The 12681-nt window shown below is 42.1% G+C and overlaps 1 protein-coding gene across 3 annotated transcripts in view; it reads right to left on the bottom strand.

The window, feature by feature from the left end:
* The window catches only part of GNAL (G protein subunit alpha L), a 197269-nt gene that overhangs the window by 118461 nt on the left and 66127 nt on the right, over window positions 1-12681 (bottom strand). The window contains exons 1-4 of one of the 3 annotated variants that reach the window (XM_030012135.2): window positions 4734-5460; window positions 4335-4407; window positions 3429-3483; window positions 3126-3245 (exon numbers count right to left, since the gene is read on the bottom strand). In XM_030012135.2, coding sequence (XP_029867995.1) covers window positions 3126-3245; window positions 3429-3483; window positions 4335-4407; window positions 4734-4872 — 387 coding nt within the window. In that variant the 5' untranslated portion in view covers window positions 4873-5460. Of the gene's footprint in view, window positions 1-3125; window positions 3246-3428; window positions 3484-4334; window positions 4408-4500; window positions 4629-4733; window positions 5461-12681 lie in introns of those variants that run through there. The other 2 variants (XM_030012136.2, XM_030012134.2) reach the window with 2 other exon arrangements.

Raw genomic sequence — 12681 nt, 5'->3', positions numbered from 1 at the left:
TATATCAACTAGATAAATAATCAGAGTAGCATAACTAAACCAAATTAAAGAATAATTTTTTAAAAGTAAGTAAAACTATTGGGGGGGCACTCCACAGACTCTTAAAGGAATGTTAAAAGGCTGTAAAGAGAAAATAAAATTTGTATCACTACTAAGTAAGATGTTCTGCTTACATTTTGTACAGAACTATGTAATTAAAAAACCAGCCAAACAAAACCCCCAAATACATCTCTGAGTCTAAATGTGAATCCCCACCCTTACCCAAATTCTTGGAATTTCAGTCATAAATTGCAATTAAGAGTATGATTTCACCCACTAAAAAAAAAAACCAGTATTTTCAAATCCACCTATTTTAAAGGACAATTTTCACAATTAAATGCATATTAGTTAATTTGTATGCAATTTAAGAATGCATATCCAAGCATACCCAATGTCACAAATATATTTAAATTAGTGCCTCATGAGTATTGGTCATATTGTGCCATCAGTGAAGTTTTTGCATTTCATCAGGGATCTTTCTTTAAAGACTCACGCTACAGTGCAGTCATTTTCCCACATTTTACATGCAACGTATTTGAAATGCATCTTCAACTAAAATACATCAATTTTTATGACAAAGATTACATGGCTAACATAATCCAAAAACACATCTGTAAACTCATACTGCAACACTAAGGGCTATGACTTTCACAGCTCATTACCATCCATATTGTTACAAACCCTAAAATTGTCTCTTCCCTCATTCAAAGGAAGAAGGGTAACCTTTGTCACACTTTAGAATGTGCCAGAATTTACCCCAGAGGCGACACCTAAGTGCTGCCTAAGTCTGCATTTTTTTCCTTTACAACTGTTTTTAAGTATGGATGATAGAACCGCAAGTCCTGAATGTCTACTACCAAATACTGCATTGGTTTCCCTGGCTCAGAAGGCCTTATTCCATACACCAGCTACTCATTAGAGAATCAGTAATGCTTAGCAAAGGATGCATAACTGATTACTATCCAAGTATTTATTTTTATATTTGTCCATATCCAAAAATACTAAATGGGTCAAAAGTTATTTAAGCTGGAAACATAATTTCACTTTAAGTTATCATTGACTTAAACTGGAGTAGAATCAAGCCCTGAAGCGCAACAGCACATTTTTTTTTTCCCCCAATCTGTCTTGCTCACACATCTTCCTGGAGAGAAATAACATACTAAACCAACAAATATAAAAATAAAAAAACCCAAACAAAACCCCCAATCCTTCTAGCCAGACTATGTATTTTACAAATATTAAACCTATGAATTGAGCAGAGAAGAAAACAAGAGGGAAAAGATGAAAGTGACACATAAAATACATTTGCTTCTAAACCAGCACTACTAGATTTTTTTTCTTTTTTTAAGGTTAAAACAACTCTTTTTTTTTTTTTTTTTAAGATTAGGAGTATTATTTGACACTAATTCAAGAAATGTGATGGTATTTTCAGAAATCCTACTTAATTAAAAACCAGAGGGTTTTTTTTCTTATTATTTTCAACCAAAATAGACTTTGAATCGAGATTTCAAATGAATTATTACTTGTTTCACAGTCCACTGGGTCCTATTCTTTTCCCCTCCAAGAAGAGTAAGTTTTCCCCTCCATAAAATATCAAACAGTGCGTCAAATCTGACCACATATAGTTAGCTTCTGTGAAAAATGAGAAATTTTGTAAACAATAAAATGAAAATAAAAAATATCTCCAGCCCTATGAAAAGTCCACTTTAGTTTTCTTTTATCCCAGAAACTCAAAAGACCAGATGTACTAGAAAGAATTGCAAAGGATACGCCACCATTTATTTTACCCAAACATGTACCCAAAACTCAAGCAAAAACCACCCCACATAAAATGAGCAACAAATGCCTCAGAACTGCAATACCTGCATAAGACAAATATTTCAGTCAAACTCGCATTCCATTTCTAGAAAGTTTCTCATTTTCACTAACTTACATCTACTAGCTGAGCAATTATGCAATATATGTGGGTGTACCTTGCAGTCGTTTTCTTAACATCTGCATTGTGTTAAATTCTAACTGTACAACATGTCTGATATTTTTTCTTTATCTTGAACCTTCAAAGTGGTAGGTTAACCAGATGCAAAACCACACACCAGAGAATATGAGTCATATAATAAAGAAAGGACTCTTTCCCTTCTTCCCCTTCCACCCTGAAGCTATAATAACCTAAAGACAGTCTATTGTAATTGGCTTCTTTAGTAATATTGATAGCACAAAAAACTCACAATCATTTAGCCAATGAATGAAGATTTTTTTAGTCCTTACTGTATCCATAACAAATTGCTCTCAATATCATTTTAAGGCAAATTAAAAATTGTGCTACTGCAAAAATAAAATTCCTTATAATATTCAGAATGTCCATGCACTTGCTTTCATGTCATGCATAAAATATAAAACATTCTGTGCATGTTCCTATAAATAATAACATAAAAAGATAAAAATAATCAAACATAAGATGCCTACCCAAGTCAATCTGAAAGGTATCTCTCATTTGTCTACAACAGTAGCCCCGATACAGAAATCCTTCATTTTCTAATGATTCTATATCAAAAGACGGCAACATTTACATACAAGTAAGCCACTGCTCGTGCCAACTACAATAAATACATAAGGAAGCAAACCATCTTACTTGACCACCATTTACGCGACTCTGAAATGCAGTATGTATGGAAAACACCACTGGGGCCACTCTATCCTTTTACTTCCTTTCATATCCTTTTCCGTAGGTAGACTGTAACTCCTCAGACTGACATCCTGCATCTAATTCCACGTAGGAAACCAGCTTTCAACAAAGTCTTATTTGATGTGTCAATATGTATAATTACATCAGAAATTCTGAAAAGAACTAAATGCAGAAACAGCATTTACAAACAACAGCAAATAATTCAGTAACAACAAAACCTTGCACCCCTAAAACAGGTGCAACCACCACAGTCTTGTAAGAAAAGTTAACCCAGTGGTAATGCTGACATAAGCTCTTCCCATCACCATCTTCCAAAAAGTAAAAACCCCAATGTTTCAGTAAATCACAGTGAAGCAACATATTCCCCCTTGAAGCAGAATAAATCAGTGGTTTCTATTCTTACCTGTGTATAGTCAAAGTCAGAAAGAGGAGCTATACTCTTGATGTAGTCCATTCGAAATTGGTTTTCTGGGTTGGCCAATGGAACTGGGGGTATTAAAGTGCTCATAGCTGAAACTATAGTCTAGAATTGGATAAAACAAAAACAAACACATTAATCTGGATAAATCCAGGATACAGGATCAATAGAAGATAATCCAATCTGATCAGCAAAATGGGATTTCTCTCAGCACAATCTTGGAGAGCACAATCCTTATAATTTCCAGTACACCCAAGCATTTAAGAGCAGTATAAAGCGTGTTCTTACCACAATCGCATCTTTAACATTTTTCCGAATATCCAGTATTTTCTGTTTCTTTTCTCTGCATTAAAACAGAAATATTAACACTTTGATTTTTATTTCCAAAGCAGTCAGTTGCATTTACTTTTTTTTTCACCGATCGCTTGTTTATCTGCTCTTCAATCATTACAACATACTAACTGAAAAGAACAGCAAGAGCAATGTATTTGTCCCCTTAGCCCTTTTCTTGCATGGTACGAAGAGCAATGCACATTCATCCCTGGTATTTTTTTTTAAAGCAGACAATCATAGCCACATCTGCAAAGCCTGCCTTTATGGAACTAGCAGTCATTCTTTCATTTCTACAGCATGCTGTAAACATCCTCTAAATTAACGACACGTAGTTGAAGGCCAACAGATATGTAAAATTAATGCTATGGATTAATAATAATAATTTCTGGCAGAGAGTTTTTCAGAGAGAAAATGATGTAGCCTCAGAAAACAGAATCATTTCTAACAAACGTGCAAAATTAGTTTCAGTTTTACACTAACCCCAATACCGGAAAAACAGCAGGCATTGTCATCCTGAATATGACTTTGACATGTATTTTTGTATTACAGACAGATGCGATATTTGGTTATTCGCTTCTATGTAAAAAGTAGTCGCCATGTTGTTGCTACACAGGGGCCTGTCAAGCGCTGCAGTAGCAACAGTGTAAAATACAGTACGGGGGCCAGAAGGAGAAAATGCAAATATACAATAGCAGTAATTTCCTTATTCTCGCTCCCCTTCCTCCCCTCCCTCCCCCCAAACGCAGTGTCAAGCCACCAACACACAGGGGACGAGAGGAGAAATCGCCTAGCCTACTCTGCGTTAACCTGTTTCCAACGTTTAAGGAAAAAAATAAGTCACGAAGCATCAATAATTCTTACTCTGAATTAAATCCATTGACATGTAGGATTCGCATTTGTTTCACAATAGTGCTTTTTCCTGACTCACCAGCCCCTAAAAGAGAAAGAAGGAGAGGGAGAACATTGTGACACACGGTTCAGGCTGGGGGTTCGGGGTGGTTTTTTCGGACACGACAGCATCTCCCACCTCCGGCAGCGTTTCTCTATGCGTGCATCCCCGCGGCCGGGGCGCCGAGCTCGATCCGCGGGCGCCTGGCATTACTGCTCCATCCAACAGCCTGCCTGCCTCCTGCCTACGGCGCACACCGCCTTCTCTCTCCCCTCTCCGCGGCCGCCCGGCCGGGATGGGGCAGATGCCCCCTCCTCTCCCCGGCACCCGCCCGGCACCCTCCCCCCGCCATCTGCCCCCTTCCTCCTTACCCAGCAGGAGCAAGCGGTGTGTCGCTTTATATGCCAGCCTCTCTTTCTGCAACTGCTTCTCTATTTTTTTGTTGGCTTCTCGCTGCGCTTTCTCATCGATACGCTGATCCTCCGTTTTGCTGTTGCCCAAACACCCCATAGCCGCTGCTTAGGATGGATGTCAAAACGCTGCCTTTACAGATTTAGTATTTACAAGGGGGAGGAGGGGGGGGGGGGGGGGGGGGGGGCAGAAGACAAGTCTTTATATCCGTGCGTCCCTGCGACGGCTTCTCTCCTCTTCTTCCCCCCCGGCTTGCTCACAGAAAATGGTCTCTAGCCGCCTTCTGCTCGCAGCGGAGCTGGCTGGCTTGCTCCCCCGAGGAGATGCGGAGAGCGGGCGGCAGAGGTAACCCTGCCCCGGCGGGGAGGGGGGCAGGAATCCCTGCAGAAATGCCGAACATGCAACGAGAGGGAGAGAAGGGCTCCTCCTGGAAACCAGCCGGGTGCCGCTCGCCTCTCTCCCTCCCCACCGCGCACACAATCCCTATATTTCTCTGTAAAGGTTCTATTTTTGTCTTCCGAACTCAGCACTGCCTCTCTCTGCGAGACCGGGAAACAGCCCGGCCGCCAGCCCCAGGCGCAGGGAAACCGAAGGAGAAAGGTAAAAGCCGGACCGATCTACCTGGATCCTGCGGGGCCGCGGCCAGGCGGCTCCGCGGGGCCCGCGCCTCCCGCCGCCGCCGCCCCCCCCGCCGCCGCCCCGCACGGCGGCCTCGGCCCTCGCGCCCCGGCAGCGCTGCTGCCGCGAAAACCTGGATCTGGCATCGCCTCCGCGGGACCTGCGGCCGCCGGGCCCGGCCGCCGCCCCCCCGGCCTGCGGCCTTGCGGCGGGGCAAGGGGATTGCGGGGCGCGGGGGGGTTGTGTGTGTGGGGGGGGGGCGGGGGCGGTGTTCCCGATCTTTCCCCGCATTCCTCGGCGGTACTGGAAGAGGCTGGCTGCTACCAGAGCAAGGTTTGGCGCTCCCGGGTCGGAAACGCCAGGCTGCCACAGGTGATGGCTGCCATCCTGACTGACCTCCGGGAGAAAGAGCGGGGAGCGTGCCCCTGCCAGCGGGGCGGGAGAGCAGCCGAGCCTGCCGTGAGGGCACGCTGCCCACCGTCCCGCACACGTACGTACGTACACACCTGTGTAAAAGGCACACGTATGCACGAACACCGTGCGTTGACTTAGTAATAAACAAAGCGTCCCTTTCCACAAGTTGTCACAGCAGCACGCAGGCGGGTTTTTTTCCTGGGAATATTCCCCACTACACCAGCCGAACGAGAAAATTAAGCTGTCCCAACAGCCCACAATAATGTTTAATTGGAAGACAGTAACAAACATGCTAATACCACCACCACAAACCTTGACAAGAAACCGTATCTTTGGTCACTCATTCACCTCCATTTTAGGTGCTGAAATGAAACATCAAGCTAGACAACAGCATAAGCATTCCTTCTTGCTCCAAATCTCTCGCCTTGCACACCGGCATCTCGGCACAAAAGCTGCAGTACACAGCATCTGGCTCTTCCTAAACTTCCACTGCGTAGAAACCACCCGCACTTCTCAAATGTGATCCCTGATTCAGAGGCACAAGAGCACTAAAAGAAGGATGGACGCGACACCTGTGAAGTCCCAAAATATTTTCAGCCTTTATCTCCAAATATTATTATTCCCCCAGACTTTCAAAGAGGGATTATTGAAAAATTAGTATTTTGATAGCTACGTATGTGTGCGAAATCCTGGTCCTGACTAAAATCAAAGAGATGGCCATCAACTTCAGTCAAACAAAGTATCATTTTTACCTAAAAAGTCTTGAGATGCACATGACAAAAAGAAACTAGATTTTACAGGCAGAAGGATTTAGTTTTTTTCAATTGCTCTCTCACTCAGGTGGGAAGTGCTGGATTGAAGAAGAGGAACTGGTACTGTCTACTTTGAGCACACGCCATGGGAAGGTGAAAAGGGCAGGGTCCAGGAAAGAAAGGGTACTGCTCCTCCTGTGGTTGGGTACATGGGGTTTTCAGGAGACTACTGAATTCAAGTGCCAGATACATGTTTTTATGGTACTGCTTGATCTAGACTCTGGAAGCTGTTTTCCTTCTTACATAGGCAGGGGTGTGTGTGGGGGTGGGCAGCAGATACACAACAGATAAAAATTGACAGGATCTGCCAGGCTGAAATACGCATTTTCAAGCATTACTGAACCATACTTTTTAGGACAGACTGCTTTTTTCTAGTGACATTTTCCTGTCTGGAGGGGCAAAAACCGCCTGAGGTAGAGGTAGGTTTGGAAGCACAATTCAGGGTAACTGCTGGTTTTGGAGGCTGTCAGGCACAGGATACCTAGTGAACGGCTTTTGTGAAGAGCAGTCACGTTTGCTCTCTGCAGCAGCCCTATGAGGGCTCAAAACGGAACAGGCTTGGCTAGAAATCACTAACTGGGTCTGGATTTTCATAGTTCTTCAGTGTCAGAAGCTGTAACTTATGATGTACAAGATTTGCGTAGCCATATTTATTTCCTGTGTAAATACCTCAGTTTGGGACCTAGGTCCCAAATCTGGCTAGTGTCAGTCGGTCCTACGAGCTAAATCTGCCTTCTTTCTTCCCCTCCTCTACTCAGCAGTTTTCTTCCTGCATGTACTAATGTTGGGATTTTTGGTGCAGATTTGTTCCCAGCTTTGAAAAGGCTCAGTGCCAATAAATAGGATTTGACAGGATCCTGGTATATCCTGCTTTTACCTTTCTCCAAAAGAGGGAAAGTGTTCCTCATTTCCTCTCTCCCCCTTGAAAAACCCCATGACCCTTTCGGGTCTCTTCCTCCTGAGAAAAGATCACACAGTTCAAGAATGACACGCGCAAGCAACCTGTGCCCAGAAAGAACTTTTGGCTGTAATTATATTCCCAACCCTCCCTTTGCTTTTCCCAAATACAGCACTTATCCCAACACATTCGAAACTATAAAATCCTAGAAGCAATAATAAACACAAGAAAAGCTTTCACCTCCTTTGGACGCAACAATTATTTTTTCTTCCAGAGAGAAATCACAGCTATCACATGAATATATGTCTCCTGTGCACGCAGATAAACCTAAACTGTGAGCATAATCCAAATACCTGCCTCTATAAAAAGTTTCAGCAATGCTGCTTTACCAAACCAGCTTCTAGTACAAATCATACATGTGAATAAAAACAAAATCCTGGGCAAGGGAAAGGATATTCTTCCTGTTCTTCCCAGGCAACCAACTTGGCATCCTCCTCAACTTCCTGGTCCTCCTGAAAATGAGGTATTTCACATTGCTTCTGCCCCATCAGATCAGGCAACATATGTATATATGCATATATTTATATATGCACATATATATAAATAGACACTGACTGGGTATGTGTGTGCAAAAATAAGATTCATCCTCTTCTGCTTCGTGCTTAAACTTGGTGTTGTTCCATTGTGAAATCAGGCAGTACACCATAAGCCCTCCTGGAAGTAAACAGAGACATCTTTATTTCCTGCTTTCCTTTTTCAGTTCCCACCTCAGGTTGCACTGTTTGTGAGCCTCAAGCTGAATGTTGGGGAACACAAGTTGCTTGGGTGAGGCCATGTTTGCATTCTTGAATGGAAGAGAATTGACAACCCAGCTGAAGCTAAGTTCAAGGAAACAGCCATACTGGGTGGCCACCCCTGCCCCGAAGTCACAGTCTTGTTTCTCATGACCATTCTGTTTGGGCTTAAGAGGGACAAAGACCCAGTGAGAATTAATGGGGAGCTCCTACAGATGCAGGGTCAAGAGACCAGGTCAATCCTTGCGCCTCTAGTCCAGAGCAGAACTGATGCAGAGCTTTTTCTTGCAAACGTTATATAGAGGTGGAAGAAGTTTCTCTACAGAAACCCTGCAGATCCTTTGCAGACCATCTTCCCTTTACATAGCCTCTATTGTGGCTTTGGTTCTGTTTCTCTCTCAAAAAAAGAGCAAATAGAAAGAGGGATGTAAGCAAAAGCTTAGGGGGGAGCTAAGCAACTAGAAAAGAGATTCTTCCTGCTTGCCGCTCTTCCTGTCTCAGCTTTCACAGGGGTCTCTGAACTCTCTGCTGTCACCATCCTCAAGTATGGGCACTGCACTAGGTGGGTAACACCGTGGTGATCTGACCTGCTTCTCCTCACTGACCTCTCTTTTTCACGTAGCCCATCGCTGCATATCAGGATATGCAACTCGCTAGTACCTGTGTTTTTTATTCCACCTCATCATCAAACCGTGGTCTGAAAAGAGAAAAATAAATCGGTTCTTGCATAGGTATTCAAGAAAAATAATTCTTTCTCTCTGGTAATAAATTCTTAGTAAGTTTGTCTCCCTGCAGATGTCAAATATTAACACAAAAGTACACACTCCCTGCAACGCTACATGTGGATTTTTATAAGATACATGAACCAGGAACAAAAAAAAAAATTACAACTTTGACTGTATTAAAAATACTGACTAAGCTAGAAAATACAGAGCACATGCTTTGCAGAGAAGTGAATGTCATGATAAAAAAATCTAACCTTTATCCTTTTGTTTAAACCCACGACCTCAAAAAAGTCATGAAAAGAATTCCGAGAGGAGCTCTTCTGTTTTAAGAGGTGGGATGGGAGAGATGTCAGAGAAGGTGAGGTATGCATTTCCACAGCGACTGCAGACCTGAGCCCGAATCGGCTTCATGTCTGTGGATTAAGGACAAACTCACTGATGCAGGAGAGCATCAGGCAATGCTGAGGGGCATGGCAATGCTCTGAGTAGTTCCCCGGCTCCCTGACCCACTTTGCTGACCCCATTCCCATGCCATACTCCTTTACTTGGCAGCTGTCACCATGTAACTCACCTGACAAACCAACTTACCCTCACCTGCTCCTCTCCCCCAAACCACAACCTGCCCTGTCTCCACGAGGCACAGGCAAACAGCACAAGGGAGAAAGCAGGTGAAGCGATGTGGTAGAAGACTATGGACTAAAGGTAATAGGGTCTGAAGAGAAAAGTTGTCCAGAGAAAAAACTGCAGGCAGCAGCCCACAGAAGTGACAACGATAGCCTTTTGCCCTGAGAAAGCATTTGTGAAGGGGAGAATTAGCTCCAAAGAGCCAGATGCTCCTGGGAAGCCTGCGCAGAGAACCATCAGGTGAAAAGCAGATTTGCAGTATGATTGTGTTAAAGAAAAAGGACAATCCTCTTTCGTTCAAGGTAGTTATTCTTCATCCATGTCCCACAAGGAAGCAGTGGGAAAGGGGGATTTCTGCTCTGGCCATCCCCATCAGCTCGGGGTTTCCATTTAGATCCTTATTGGTAAGATAATCCACATGTTTATTATACTTGTCTTTCCCGACTAGAAATCCCTTTCTATGAAAAGAGACTTGCATGGCAGCACTGCACACATGTCCATCTGTCAGTACCAGAGGCAGAAGTCGCTGACTGAAACTAACACAAATCCAGCAAGGTCCTAATAACATTTAAAAGATTAAGTAACCTCGAGTGGTTTAAATATTCTTACATATTACAATCAAACACCACCGTTAAAGAAAGCGACATGGATGCTTTTGCAATAAGCCAAAGGATAACCTCTCATTTGACAAATTTGCGAGACTCTGATGTGGGATTTGTTGTACTGTTAGCAAGAGGAGGCACTTTTCTGACAGTATCCCAATTTATGGGGAGTTTCACTTGGCTGGGCACTCCGAGGACACCCCCCCTGCCCCACCCTCTTAAATTTAATAAACAAAGTAATACATTCACATTTTAAGGCAACCGAAAATTAGTTCTAATCAGTTGTTTAGCAGAGTCCTCGAGATTAAACAGATTTAAATAAAGCCAGGCAAAACATGCTAATATCACCCTAATTTAGAAGTGAATTCATTAGTAAATAAAGAAGTCAGCTAGAATTATAGATGGAGTTGCTACCTGAAAAAATAGAGGAAAAAAAAAATCTATATAGGAGACATGTCCTGGAGTCTCTGCAACATGCTGACCAACACCTTGCACAGCTGTAACAGCAAAGCCAAATCATTTATCTGCAGTTTATAAAGGGTTTTGTATGTCATAGAATTTTGCATTTAATAGTAAATGCTCAGGTTGACTATCAGGATCTCCCTATTGGACAGGAGGGAAAAACTGGGGAAAAAAAAACTTGAGACACTGAATGTACGTGAGCTATGCCTTAACCTCACCTTTAACTTGGAGGCACACACCTCAGCAAAACACTTGCAGTCACAGCATGCCTGCTTCCACTCCTATTCATTAAAAAACATTCTGCTAAGCTAGATTGTCTCTACGTTCACCACAAGCACACCTGCTCCGTGATTTACTTGTGCTTGTCTCACCTCTCTGTCTTGACATAAATGTCGAGATACTCTTTAGTTTTTTCACTGTTTAACTCCTCTGCTTGAGAAATTAAGTTTTAGCTATCTCAGCAAATGGCTGATTTTCAAACAAAGGAAGTGTCGACACAGTTAATTTATTGGCATTCTAACTCAAAATTATGCTCTAATTCTTCTGAGTGCCTGCAGTAATGGTCAATGGTGTCCCTCAAGAGAAATTTTTTACAAATAAACATGATCCTTGCATACAACTACCTTAACATGAATCAAGGAATTCTATAACTGCAGTCAGTGAGTGCATATTAATGCAATTCCAATACCCAGAAGCACCGCTAAATTCATAGCAAGTAAGTCTGTTTCCTAACCCTGTTTAAGGATCCCAATGTGTAACTATACACAAGAGTCATCAGTAAAAATTTGCTTCAGGAAATAATGTTGCCAAGATGTGTGTAGCCTCTAACTTACACTCTGATCTATACCAATAATATTTATTACAGAAATACAGATTTTACTTGACTGCATGAGTCTGGACATGCATTTATTTACTTCTCTGGACAGATAAAACAGTAGATATGACTAAGCAGACACATTACTTGTATAGGTGACTATTCCGTCTGTATACCTATGTGGGAGAGGGGAAAAACAGTTGTAAACATAGTGTGACCATTTCCTGGGAAGTAAGTCTGCTTACCCTGTCCTCTTTTTCTTCTATTCTCTTATTCACTTATTCTATTCCCTGCTCATCTCAAAATTACAATGCTATTCCAATGGAACCTTTATAGCATGAGTTAATGAAATTCAAACCCATATGATTATACTGATCCTATTTTTACTAAAAAGCAAAAGTTTTTTCCAGCACCCACTGGGCTGTTTGTATAACATGGGTTAGATTCTTTGGAGCAAATATTTGTTTAATTTATCCTAAGGATCAAGAGTATGGATGAAATCTCACAGGATCATTTCACTTGGGATGAAAGGTGATAAAAACATTGGTGTGTGCATGAAGGAGAAGGGGGAAAGGTTGAAAAGTCCAGAGAACTTGCAGACATTTTGGAATAAGTCACTTAGAAATGATAAGTTAGTAAGGAATCTGTATTTTCTCACATACTTTGGGAAAGAAAAAGTTTTGTTTTTAAAATAAAAATGCATAATGTGAGAAAACTTCCTAAAATAAGGCAACATTTTCTCTGGGTTTAAAGTTTCAGCTAGATCAACAATGGTGTCATGTTTCCATACCAATCTGCATGATTACAGAAACATTTGGTTTGGTTTTGGTTTTTGTTTTTTTTTTTTAAGAACCATTCTAGCTTAATGCCTTGCAACCTCCTTGAAATTTCAAACCTTAGCTAATGTCCAAATGTTGTAGTTCAATGCTGTGCAGAACTATCACAGCAGTGTCTGAGGTTAGCTATAGTACAAATGCAAAAGTGGTCTAATCCAGCCACCTCAGCTAAACGCAGCTGTTCAGACACTGCACTATACATTTTAAAACATTGAGAGGGTTTTAAAAAGCTTATAGCTGCTTGGAGTATTTAACAACTTACAATGACACTCACCTAGCCAACCAATTTGCTTACCAATCCTAAAACAT

This window comes from Aquila chrysaetos, chromosome 4, assembly GCF_900496995.4.
Source record: "Aquila chrysaetos chrysaetos chromosome 4, bAquChr1.4, whole genome shotgun sequence".
Taxonomy (NCBI): domain Eukaryota; kingdom Metazoa; phylum Chordata; class Aves; order Accipitriformes; family Accipitridae; genus Aquila; species Aquila chrysaetos.
The sequence above is the reverse complement of the archived record's forward strand: the minus strand, read 5'-3'. Positions and strand labels throughout refer to the sequence as shown.